The sequence below is a fragment of the Paramisgurnus dabryanus genome, chromosome 23 (genome assembly GCF_030506205.2).
Source record: "Paramisgurnus dabryanus chromosome 23, PD_genome_1.1, whole genome shotgun sequence".
Taxonomy (NCBI): Eukaryota; Metazoa; Chordata; class Actinopteri; order Cypriniformes; family Cobitidae; genus Paramisgurnus; species Paramisgurnus dabryanus.
This window is the reverse complement of record NC_133359.1, coordinates 6,447,511-6,460,903: the sequence shown is the minus strand read 5'-3', so window position 1 is coordinate 6,460,903 and position 13,393 is coordinate 6,447,511. Positions and strand designations below refer to the sequence as shown.

At 36.0% G+C, this 13,393-nt stretch overlaps 1 protein-coding gene across 1 annotated transcript in view; it reads left to right on the top strand.

The window, feature by feature from the left end:
* Positions 1–13,393, top strand: part of ccdc33 (coiled-coil domain containing 33) — a 56,504-nt gene that overhangs the window by 41,902 nt on the left and 1,209 nt on the right. Inside the window, exons 6-13 of the mRNA XM_065292432.2 lie at positions 3,526–3,698; positions 3,779–3,842; positions 8,247–8,442; positions 10,339–10,427; positions 10,814–10,945; positions 11,928–12,018; positions 12,438–12,559; positions 13,226–13,315. Coding sequence (XP_065148504.1) covers positions 3,526–3,698; positions 3,779–3,842; positions 8,247–8,442; positions 10,339–10,427; positions 10,814–10,945; positions 11,928–12,018; positions 12,438–12,559; positions 13,226–13,315 — 957 coding nt within the window. The remainder of the gene's footprint in view (positions 1–3,525; positions 3,699–3,778; positions 3,843–8,246; positions 8,443–10,338; positions 10,428–10,813; positions 10,946–11,927; positions 12,019–12,437; positions 12,560–13,225; positions 13,316–13,393) is intronic.

Here is a 13,393-nt window from a genome sequence, read left to right as displayed (position 1 = left end):
AAAATGATATTAAACCCATGATTTACTCACCCCCAAGCTGTCCGAGTTGCATATGTCCATCGTTTTTCAGACAAACACATTTTCGGATATTTTAGAAAATGTTTTAGATCTTTCAGTTGATTAAATGTAATGTTACAGGGTCCACGACCTTCAAGTCCAAAAAAGTGCATCCATCCTTCACAAAATAAATTCAAACGGCTCCAGGATGATAAACAAAGGTCTTCTGAGGGTAATCCGCACGGTGTTGTTGTAGAAATATCCATATTTAAAACTTTATAAACGTAAATAAATACCTTCCGGTAGTGCCGCCATCTTAGACTCCTCTGTATTCAGGAGAGAGTATTAGCGTAGTGTACGCACTTTTCTTAGTGACGTATGACAAATTCGGAGGGTGGGGGCACAGAGCAGCAGAGTAGCCTCCGTAGGCTGCGTAAGCTCTCATCCTGAATGTGGACGCGACTAAGATGGCGGCGCTACCAGAAGGTATTTATTTTCGTTAATAAAGTTTTAAATATGGATATTTCTACAACAATACCGCGCGGATTACCCTCAGAAGACCTTTGTTTATCATCCTGGAGCCGTTTGGATTTAATTTGTGAAGGATGGACGCATTAATTAATTATATACATTGAATAAGAGTTGTAAATTTAAATTGCACATCAAACTCCTTTAAATAAACTAGAAAGTGTCCTTTACTATTCAAAAAATATTGTCAGATAATCTTCCAAATGATTTATGCTGAATGAATATGAATGAGCAGTAACCTTTGGCATGGGGAGAGAAACACATATTGTATTCAGATATGGACGGGTATCTTGCTGTGTTCAGAATGAGGAACAAGCAGCTCACAGCATGAACACAGGTCAATAAGAGTCACTGCTCATCAATCTCCTGCTACCAGAGCCTTTTCATTCACTAATATTGATTTAACATGGCCTATCATGTCACTCTAGACAACATTAAAAAGGCTTTAAAAAAAAGTAAAATTTACAAGAACTTAAACAACAAAAAAATAATCCAAGTAGAAAGTCAATATTTTCACTGGTGTTTTTTATTTAAGTGGAGTACTTGAGTTTTTCAAATTGTATAATTGAAAACTTTTGAATCTTCCAAATTCAGAAATGTAATTTGTATTGCACTTGAATTGTATTGAAACTTATAATCATGTACTTCATAAGGAATTTATATTATGAAAATCAAATAAAAAATGCATAGGTCCAAGAGTGAGTGGGTTTTTAATGTGAGGAGTGTGTGAGGATAATGTTTGTTGCTTTACATTTGTCAAACATTTGTACTGTTGTGTAGTATTGTATTGTATGACTGCATGTAAACTGTGTCGTCAGTGTATAAAGCAGATATAAAAGTTGCTAGGCAGGATTTGTGTTGTGGTAACCCGGTCTCAGAGCTCTGTGTTTTCCAGTAACCCTTTTAATATTCCTGATAAGAGCTCACAACATTTCAGACTAATGCAGAAAACACAGAATGAGTCTGCAGGTGATACGGTAAGCTGTCTGCAGATGCTGATGGACTTAAGTGGCTGATCTCAGAACAGATCTTATCTTTTGTTATGAAGGATTTTGCTAGGATTGAGAAGAAGTGGTGGTCCTTGTTGAGTGATCTTGTACTCCGAGAGGAATACACAAGGGAGTGTATGTTTGAACAAGGTGGGCTGGTGGTACTGTAGTTATAGAGGGGTTGTTTGGTACCTGGCAACTGCGACTTTTTGGATTTTATATGCACATGTTGTGTATTACTACACTGTAAAAAAATTCCTTAGAAATTTCAATGTTATTGCAGCTGGGTTGCCGGTAATTTACAGTAAATTTACATTTATGTTATTTACTGGCAAGAGTTTGTTCAAAGTTAAATAAATTTCAAATATTAACAAGTCTTTATCTTTACAGAATAAAACTATACAATAACAGCCTCATGCAAAGCATTCTGGGAACCAGAAATAATCATCAACCTTTTTCTGTTTTTTGGTCAAGATTTTGTTTCCCAGAATGTTTTGCTTGATGCTGTTTTTTAGTTTTACTCTGTAAAGATAAAGACTTGTAAATGTTTAATTTTCATTTAACTTTGAACAAAATGTTGCCAGGAAAAAACATAAATGTAAATCTACGGTAAATTACCGGCAACCCAGCTGCAATTTCGGAATTTTTTTTACAGTGTATGCTTTTCTGAAAATGAACAAGTATTACAGGCCAGTGACACGCTCTGTAAGTACTGGAGGTTTTTTGATATTAAAGCATGTCTATTTCATGTTATTTGCACATTCTGTGTTGAATTTTATATTGTTGGTTAAAGAAATGTTATGTAATGACCATGGTTTTGTTGTTAACTAAAAGCAAAACTAATAAAAAACATATATGTTAATTAAAATATACCTTAAAAGTAGGCCAACATTTTTGTCGAAACACAAAAACTTAAAATGTTGCCTTAGCAATAGTCTGAAAAAAGTTTAAGCTGAGGCACAAAATATTATTAACTAAATAATTATTAACAAACTGAAATAAAATGAAACATACATAGCAAAATTAGGTAAAAAAATAAATAAATAAAAAAATCAAAAAATGGCAATGCTCATAGCAAAATTACTAAACTAAAGTTATCATGAAAACTAAAAATATAAACATAATGGTTAATTTAATTTAATATTAAAATAAAACATAAACAAAATTTAAAAAAATATAATAACCCTGATAATAATGTTCCTGTAGTTCAACTTGTATATCATTATGCTATAGCAACACCAAGATCTTGAGTTTTAGTCCAAAAAAAAAAGTTACCACCAGTACCGCTAGTTTTAAATCATTCATAAAAGCTTATCTCCTAAATATGGCATTCTTTAAGATCTAGATGTGTATATGTTTTATGTTATATGTGTTATGTTTTGTATTTGATATTTTAATTAGGCCTTGAATTTTATGTCTATTTTAATGTTCAGCTCTTTGGACAACTTTGGTTGTATTGAAATGTGCTTTATAACTAATACATACAAATACAAATACAAAAAAAATGTACTGGTAAAATTTTTAACTTAAATATACTATTAGTCACTATTTATAGTGCGGTAACGCGAAAAGCATCTGGTCTAAACTTTACTTCCGGTTTGTTTAATAGTCTGACTAGTTGCTGAAACTGAACTCTTAAACAAATACCTCGTCGAAAATAACAAATGTTTTGGGTTCCTATGTAATCTACGTGTTGTTTAATTTGCTTGCTATATAAATAAACTACTTTAAAAGGACTTTTTTGTTATTTATTCTTCGCGGAGTTTACTGTAAGTTCGTGAGGACCACGAAAGCCGCTTGTTTATGTTGTTACTGCTGAAACCGTCTATAAAAGCACAGTTACTGTGGTGTTTTCAATATAGTTAATCATCATCATCTTTGACACTAATATGTGTAATAAATGTCATTTGTAATTTGAGGATTTGGAGATTGGCATTCAGTTATTTCCACTGCATTGTGTTAGGATCATATTATTTAACATACGATTTTGTCTGTTTATGTTTCTACACAGTTGGAAAGGGATTTATATGATTTCCCGTCACATGATGCAATTTCCAGTATCCTGTCAGAGTACCTTCATAACAACAAAAAGCCAAATACTGCGATCAAGACCGAATCCACAAGACAGGAAAAAACAAACCCTCTGCTCAACCGAACTTTTGACGTACATCCACTGCACCACAGGTTAAAGATAATCGCATTAGGGGTTATTACATTAGTTACAGTTCAGTGATCTCATTTGTGGCCTTATTTTTATTTTTTAGTCTCCCTGCACCTGATTTACAAAATGATCAGGAGGCGACTGAAGTCACTGAACATCAAACCAAAGTAAGTATCACAACGGTAGATCACATTATTTGGTTGATTCTCACAAAAACTTGGTTTTAAAAATGTCAAGCATGAAAATGTAAAAATTGCTTAAATTTACTTTTTTTCCCACCAGACATTGAAAACAAAGTCTGGAGTAAATGGGAACATTAATTTAAACACTTTTACTTATCATTTAACACTTTTTGTAACATAATTAAAAAAATTAGTCCTAAAATATCTCATTACCGCAACAGTCAGAAAATATCAACACTGACATATTTTCAAAATGACATGACAAACCTGAAAGAACATAATTTGGAGATTCTGCACATGCATTTAAAATCAAAGTATTATGCTTCTATTAATTAAATTAACATTTAATAAGCATCTGTTGCGGTAATGATAATCAAAATGTCGTGTAAGCATTCTGACAAGACAATATTTCAAATAACTGTAAAAAAATGATCTTACCTGGTAGCCATCTTGAAGTAACTGGTCCATGTGCTTGGTCACTCAAAATCAAACTTTATTAAAATTCTGTATGTGTGCTTAAACTGTTCTCAAAAAGTGTTGCGGAGGATGAGAACATCAGGCATGGACACATCATTTTCCTAATTTTTCTTCATTATTATTATACATGAATATTCAGTAAATATTTTTTCTGTCATCTAAAGTAGTCTAGCAAAACATCCATAAATTTTTTTTCTAAATATTTTTGTGTTAATTTGATTAAATTACAACATAACGCATGTTCAAACACAGCCGGACACATTGCGGTAATGAGAATTTCAGCAGAAAATGAGATAAAATTGACAAATTATAAATTCTTATGTTGAAATCACAACATTGTGCAAGGTAGAACACAGTATTGTGTTAATTCTGATGCTTTTTAATATTACTATATTACACATTTTATAGCTAAAATCATTAGTGCCGTGATGTTTCAATGGTTTCGTGAGAATCACCCATATATGCTTAAAGGTATAGTTCACCCAAAAATAAAAAATATGTCATTATTTACTCACCCTCATGTTGTTACAACCCTGTATGCATTTCTTTGTTCTGCTGAACACAAACAAAGATATTTGTTTTAAAGCAGGACACAGAAGCACCATTGACTTCCATAGTAGGAAAAAATACTACTATGGATGTCAATGGTGCTCAAAAACATTTGGTTACAAACATTGCATAAAATATCTTCCTTTGTGTTCAACACTACAAAGAGGTTTGTAACAACATGAGGGTGAGTACGTAAAAGATTTTTGGGTGAACTCTTTAAGATATCCCAGAAATTCTTCACCCCCCTCAGAAAGTCCTCTTGATCATCAACATGTAATGTAAAGGGGGGCAGTGGCTTCTTTAGTGGCTCTGCCACCCTGCACATCCTCATCACAATGCTGGTCATCGCCGCACCCGTCCTCTCTTATGCCCACTTCAGTCTGGAGCCAGGATGAACTAGTAAATGGCCGACTGTGATGTGAAGGGAGCCGTCCGATCTATGACAACCACATTATAGGTTATACCAGCTTGAATCTCCCACTCAGACAGGAAGGGTAAATCTGAAATCAATGACACCGCAATAATACAATGCAACAAAGTGGATGCCCATCGAAATAATGGCACAATCTGGGCGAAAGTTGTTACAGACAGCGCAGAATAATTATGCAGGCTTTCTCTCTCTTAGATTGATCAGTCTCGTTCTCTTAAAGGAGTAGTTCACCCAAAAATTAAAATTAGCGTAATTTATTCCTCGTGCCATTACAGATGTATATTCTTCAGATTTTTTTTAAAATTATTTTTAATGTTAAAATGTTATCTTCTTATATGGAGCTTAACATGGTGAAGCTCTACAAAGCCAACATGATCTAATGGAAACGGATTTCAGCTTTTTTTCGTGCCAGAAGCACAGATTTCTTTTCCGTGTCACTCATTTTATGTACGGTATTGTTTTCTCATTGTTTTTTTCTATTTTCAAATCGTTGCTTGTGGTTAGATTCTGTGTTTGGGTTAGGATGTACTTTCAGGGTTCCCACACCTTTTTTAACTTCAAATTCAAGGACCTTTCAAGGACTTTCCAGGTCCAATACCCTCAAATTCAAGGACAAAATGTGGGGACATATTTCAAGTGAGAGCAAGGTTACATTGTGTTTTCTTTAAAGATACATTGTTACAGTTCCCTTTGTGGGAACTTGCGCTGCGTCACTGTGGTGACACTTTGGGGACGCCTCCGGGCGTATCAAGTGCGTCTGAATGTGTATATCAAATTCAACCAATGGTGAGGCTTAATGACAAAGACAAGGTGACGCAGGAGCCAGGAAGTATATCGCTATCTGAAATATTGCCAAAGACGGCGTGCAGGGACGCAGGAAGTATGGCAAGGAAGATGCAGCACCTCGTTCCCTTCTCAGGAAACAACAGTTACATACGTAACCCAAGAGGTTTTCATGTGTCAAACATAACTATGCAAAAAAGCATTTTGGTATGAATCAACATTCGCATACAGAAGATATAAGCATTAAAAGCAAACACTTTAGCACCTGTAAAAGTCTAGAATTTGTATGATATTATCCTACAATACACAGGAAATAATATGGATTTTTATTCCAGAAAACTTAAAAATAGAATAGATTCAAGCACTTTCAATGACCTGCATCTATGTATGTATATTTTCAAAAACTTTCCAGAGCTTTGAATCCCCCCCCCAGATTCACAAACTTTCAAGGATTTCAAGGACCCATGGGACTTTTATGTATTGGTTTCTAAATGTTTTTCTTCCCCTTTTAAAACGATTCCCGCCTAGAGTTGCGGTTTGGGTTACGATGTTTAAAAATGTAACAAAAAGTGATTCTAACCCCAACCTCAAGCGACAATTGTAAGAAAATAGTAAAAAAACAATGAGAAAACAATACATAAAATGACACAAGAGATCCGTAGGAGTGACACGGAAAAGACATCCAGGCTCCCGGCATGGAAAAAAGCTGAATTCCGTGACATGAACACGGATAAAGTGATCAAAGTTTCCATGACTATAACACAGATTGTCATGAGATCAGGCTGACAAAGCACATACAGTACATCCATTATTAAAGTTACCCAATATATGTCTTTTGAAGGGGAAACGATTCATATTAAGCTTATTTAGCGATCGATACATTGTGTAATATACAAGTTCAAATATGATTTGATTTATGAATATTCCCATCACTATAGTTGACTTCAAACAGAAAGCCCTTGGCTCCCATCTCAAGGTGACCTCGTCTATTGTTTTCATTCGAAGGGATGATAAAATGGAAATACAGTATTGGCTTTTCTTGGCTCTCATCATCACCACAGAATCATTGCAGTGCACCCCGCTGAGAGAGAGAAAGAGAGACACATATGTTTTTATAATGTGATCGTATGGAGTCTCTTCACCAAGGCCCCGATCTTCTGCCGTCTGCGGGGACCAATCTCACTCCATTCACTTTTCTTTGGATTTGGATGACCTCCCCCCCTCATCTCCGCCCCTCTACGGGTCCCATCTCATCACCGATCATCATTCTCACCTTGCACGTGTGCCCTTTCAATTAAGCGCTCAATTTCTTTCAGATGACCCTAGGGAGACACGCACACTCTGGCCCAGATTGGAGTTGTCTCTTCCACCCCTCCCATTTTGACGGCCCCGATTCAGTCAAACCCCCATCCTATGCACATTGACCCCAAATGAAAGGGGAGAAGCGTCCCTCGCGTGTCGCATGACATGCGGATAACACAAAAGTATGTCTGAAAATGCAACACAGATTCCCAAAATGCCCCTGATCTGTAGACGACATCACAATGCTTTAGATAAAGACATCCCTTGTTTTACTGTTTTTAAATAGCTCGAGTGATATCATTCCAGCTGTCTGGCTTATATATATAGATATTACTGTCTGTCTTTATGTTTTGATCTGGATCCAACACTTTTGAAGAAATATGAACACCTTTGACCTGGCAGATCTCTGTGTGCTCACTGCCTGCGGCTCCAAGTCTGGGAATCGATTGCATTGTACTGCAGTAAGAGTCAAGCTATTGTTGCACAGACGGCTAACCACGCTCTCTTCATCTCTAAAAGCATTTAGGCGTAGCATTTAAAATCAATGTCAAATTTGCAGCTGCAAACAAATGTTGCATGAAAACAGACACCATCTAATCCTGTTTTGGCACCGTGAGGTCCCCGTGCCCAAGCAGACACCTTGATCGAATAACAGGACTTTGATTCCCCCTAGTGGCAGTGTGTTGTAACTACCACTCATGGATATTGTTTAAAATTTGCATTTACATTTATGCTAGATGCTTTTATCCAAACCAAGTGACATACTAGTCCATACATTTTATCAGCATGTATGTACACTGGGATCAAACCCATGAACTTTGCACTGCTAATGTAATGCTTTCCTATAGGAGTTGGAGAACTACCGTACAGCTATGCATAAGATGGCAGATGACATCATCGTCCTGCGCTCTCAGGTGAGCAGTCTGGAGTCTGAGAACAGTCAGTTGAGGCGGGACTTCTCCCTGCATCAGGACCTGGGCCGCACCCTACTGGATGATACAGATGTCGACGTCATGACCAAGACTGAGATTGCTGACCGGATCGGTATAGTTTCTCCTGTTATAATCGTATTATTAACTTTACCAGTTAACATTACCTGAACCCAAATTTTGTTTTTTAATAATGACCTGCAAACTGATCTTATAAAGAGAAAAATGATGTACACACATCTCTATATTGCTGACTTTATGAAGAATAAATGAAGTTAAACTAATCCTCACAGGTTTCATATCCTCACAGCTGTGTTGAGGATTGATAAAACTTCTCATTTAGCTAAAGGAATCTGATAAGCACTCGCCGTCTTATCTGCTGAAGGACAGCATGTGTCCCTCACACACACACACACACACACAAGGCTCTATTTAAAGGACATGTTAAAGACCTTTGAGGCCTTCAAAGCAAACGCAGGCTTTAATTTCCTCTGCATGGGAATTGCTTTGCGTCCGATAACGTTTGGAATGTTTTCTCCGAAAACATCTCTGCTGTGTCACGGCCAAACTGTTGATGTTTGCGAAAACATTTAAAGCGGTTTGACTTTCAGATTAGTTCAGAATCCATCATTCAGCGGTCTTGAATTTGGTAAATACAGAAGTTTTGTATTCAAAACCTACTGGGATTTTTACAACATTAAATACAACACTATGGAGAGTTTGTAATGACATTGCATCGTATAAGAAACTATACAATATCCAACGCATTTTTCAACTTTTTCTTTTCAAATCCACTCATTCATTAGTAGTCAGATGAGGGTTTTGGCTAAAAGGGATACAGCTACGGCCTAAAACCCATGAAATGTTGGGTTTAAAGGATTAGTCCATTTTCTTAAAAAAAATCCAGATAATTTACTCAACGCCATGTCATCCAAAATGTTGATGTCGGTGTTTGTTCAGTCAAGAAGAAATTATGTTTTTTTAGGAAAACATTCTAGTATTTTTCTCATTTTAATGGACTTTAATGGACCCCAACACTTAACAGTTTTAATGCAGTTTAAAATTGCAGTTTCAATAGACTCTAAACGATCCCAAACGAGGCATAAGGGTCTTATCTAGCGATACGATTGTCATTTTTGGCAAGAAAAATAAAAAATATGCACTTTTAAACCACAACTTCTCGTCTATCTCCGGTCCTGTGATGCGCCAGTGCGACCTTACGCAATACGTCATCACGTCAAGAGGTCACGGATGACGTATGCGAAACTACGCCCCAGTGTTTACAAGTGTGGAAAAAGAGGACCGCTCCGACGATGTTGTATGTCGAATGATACTAATTAATGTCTTTGTGTCAGTTTATTGTTTAAAATGGTCCACAAATGTGAGTTTCATATATGTAACACGTGACACGCTGGCGTGTCACACAGCAAGAGGAAGACAAGAAGTTGTGGTTTAAAAGGGCTTTTTTTCTTGCCAAAAATAACAATCGTTTTGCTAGATAAGACCATTGAAACTGCAATTTTAAACTGCATTAAACCTAATAAGTATTGGGGTCCATTTAAGTCCATTAAAATGAGAAAAATCCTGGAATGTTTTTCTCAAAAAAAAAACATAATTTCTTCTCGACTGAACAAAGGAAGACATCAACATTTTGGATGACATGGTGGTGAGTAAATTATCTGAAATTTTTTTTAGGAAATGGACTAATCCTTTAAAGTTATGTTTGTGCACTGTTGGTGTTGTATACGACATAATATACATTAGACTTTACTATTACTGTTTAGTATGTACTATGTAAATGTTAAAATCCTACTTGAAATAATACAAATACTGTATATATTGATTCTTTTGTAATGTACTACACTAAAAAGGGTACAAGAAGGTACAAAAGTTGTCACTGGGGCGGTTCCTTTTCAAAAAGTTGGCTTTTGTACCTAAAAGGTGCATATTGGTACCTCTGAGGTACATACTGGTATCTCAAAGGTACATAGCCTTTCTACTTCTGTTGTAGCTTCTCTGAAGTTTAAGCTGGCGAGTGAAAGCAGCCGGGCCGCTGTCCAAAATGACCGAATCCAACAGCTTCAGAACGAGCTGATCAGGGTGAGTTTTACTATGATCTTCCTTTACTGAACCGGCAGTTGGCAGCTTCCTCTTGTAGACTCAGGGGGTCCATTGACTGGCACACATAAGTGATGTTTGCTGGCAGTAAGGAAATGCTGTATCAAATGCATTAATGGTTTCCTCTTAAAATCATTGATTGAATTGGGTCATTGAGTTTGTTGCCATTTGACACACAAGGCAAGAAGACGTCTTAACGTCGAGAGTTTACACTTGGCAGGCGTTTTTATCCAAAGCAACTTTTGATCAGTTCACAGGGGATTCAAACTTATGACCCGTGCATGCTTAATGCTATTAAACAAACGTGGCATTGCTGGCGGTTTTAGTCTATGCACAGTTATTTGAGTTTTTTCTGTTGTTAATTGCAGAAGAATGACGTTGAAAAAGAGTTTATTCAGTTGCAAAGAGCCCATCAGCAACAACAGGCCGTGTTAAAGAAATATGAGGCTCGTGTCAGTAAGATAGCTGCATTGGAGGATACAATTCGCCAACAGGATAAGGTATCTAGCTACTAAACCATATGCTGTTTTTATATTATATATTGTTATAACCCAAAAAAAGTGTGTGTACATCAGTTGTGACCCAGTCTGTTAAAGGAAAACACCACAGTTTTTCAATATTTACTATGTTCTTACCTCAACTTAGACAAATTAATACATACCTATCTTTTTTTAATGCATGCACTTTTAATCTTTGTACAGCGCATCGTGAATGTGTTAGCATTTAGCCTAGCCCCATTCATTCCTTAGGATCCAAACAGGGATGAATTTTGAAGCCAACAAACACTTCGATGTTTTCCCTATTTAAAGACTGTTTCATGAGTAGTTACACGAGTAAATATGGTGGCACAAAATAAAACTTTTGTTTGGAGCCATAGGAATGAATGGGGCTAGGCTAAATGCTAACACATTCAAGAAGCGCTGTACAAAGATTAAAATTACACGCATTGAAAAAAGATAGGTATGTATTAATTCATCTAAGTTGAGGTAAAAACATAGTAAAATATTGAAAAACGGTGGTGTTTTCCTTTAAATAGCACAGTTCACTGTTATAAAACATATGGTTGAAATATATAGCCAATTATCTGAGGCAGTACCCTTTAAAAAGGTATATATTTGGTATCAAAATGTACCTTTGAGATACTAATATGCATTTTTGGTACCAATATGTACCTCTGAGGTACTAATATGAACTCTTTAGGTGCAAAGGTGTACCAGACTTCATTTGGACAACTTTAAAGGCGATTTTCTCAATATTTAGATTTTTTGCACCCTCAGATTCCAGATAGTTGTGTATTGGCCAAATATTGTCCTATCTTAACAAACTTTTTATCAGCTTTCAGATGATGTTTAAATCTCAATTTAAAAAACGTATGTCTGAATGTATTATGACTGGTTTTGTGGTTCAGGGTCACAATTATGGTTAATTTCAAAGTCCCAAATGTCAGGCTAACATGTGTGTTTTTCCAAATTTACTGAGCAGGTCATTGATAAAATGGAGAAGCTACTGGACACCAAATTAAGAAAGAGAAATAAAGAGAATTCAGAAAAGAAGAAACCCATGAAACATAAAGGTGTGTCTTTTACCCACGTCGGAATTCTTAAAGTTCACCACACGCTAAAATCCGGAATTGTGTTGTTATCAAAAACCTTGTGGTTCGTGTGGTTGGTGTCATTCATTGAAAAAAAATTACCGTATTTTCCGGACTATAAGTCACACCATATTTTTTCATAGTTTGGCAGGTCCTGGAACTTATAGTCAGGTGCGAAGAAATGTCTGTTCTTGGGCTTGGATTTTGTGAAATCATCTTCTAAATAAACCCGACGTATAGTCCACTGCGACTTATGTATGTTTTTTCCTCCTCAAAACGCATTTTTGACTGATGCGACTTATCCGAGCGACATATAGTTTGTAAAATATGGTATGGCATGTCATAAGCCAGTATATTTAATATACAGTATTGAGAACCGTAGTTGTGCTGTGTTTGTATAGAAGAAGAGCACAAGATGAGAGAGATCGAGGCTGTGCTTGTAACCGAAAACTCTCGACTTCGAGAAGAACTGGACAGACTCCGAAATCAACCTCCTCCTGTTATCATTCAACAGCCTGTACAGGTAAACATCATTACATTGAATATCATTTATGCATTTGGCAATGTACTAGCATGTACCTGCTCTTGTCTCTACACACCGTCAGAAAAAATGGTCCTAACCTGTCACTGGGGCAGTACTCTTTAAAAAGTTCCTAATATGCACTGCAAAAAATGATTTTTAAGAAAAAAATCTTAGTATTTTTGTCTTGTTTTCAGTAAAAATATCTAAAAAAATTTAAATGAAGGCTTTTTCTTGATGAGCAAAACAACCCGAGAAAATAAGTCTAGTTTTTAGACCAAAAATAACAAATTTAAGTGATTTTGTGCATAAAACAAGCAAAAAAATCTGCCAATGGGGTAAGCTAATTTTTCTTGAATTTAGTGTTTAAGAAAAATGTTCAAGATTTTTTTGCTTACCCCATTGGTGGATTTTTTTTGTGGTTGCTTGTTTTTTATGACTTGTAATACTAAGATTTTTTTCTTGAAAATCATTTTTTGCAGTGTAGATACAGATATGTATACATTTGGTACCAGCATGCACCTTTGAAGTGCAAGGGTGTACTTTTTAAAAGGGGCACCGCCTCAGTGACAGCTAGGGAGAATTTTTTGACCATTTTTTCTGACAGTGCACTGAATAATACCAGTATTAAGAAACAAATGTGTTCAAACTATTTATTGGTTTCCTCAGTCTCATCAGCCTCTTTCAGACAGTGAGAAGCTAGAGTTACTAACACAGCTGGCAAGAGCTGAGGGTCGAATCCAGACACTGGAGCAACAGGTTTGCTTTTACAATATATTTTTCTTGAGTAAACTATGGGTTGGTGTAGTGGTGAGTGTTTTTGGTGGTTATGGTGAT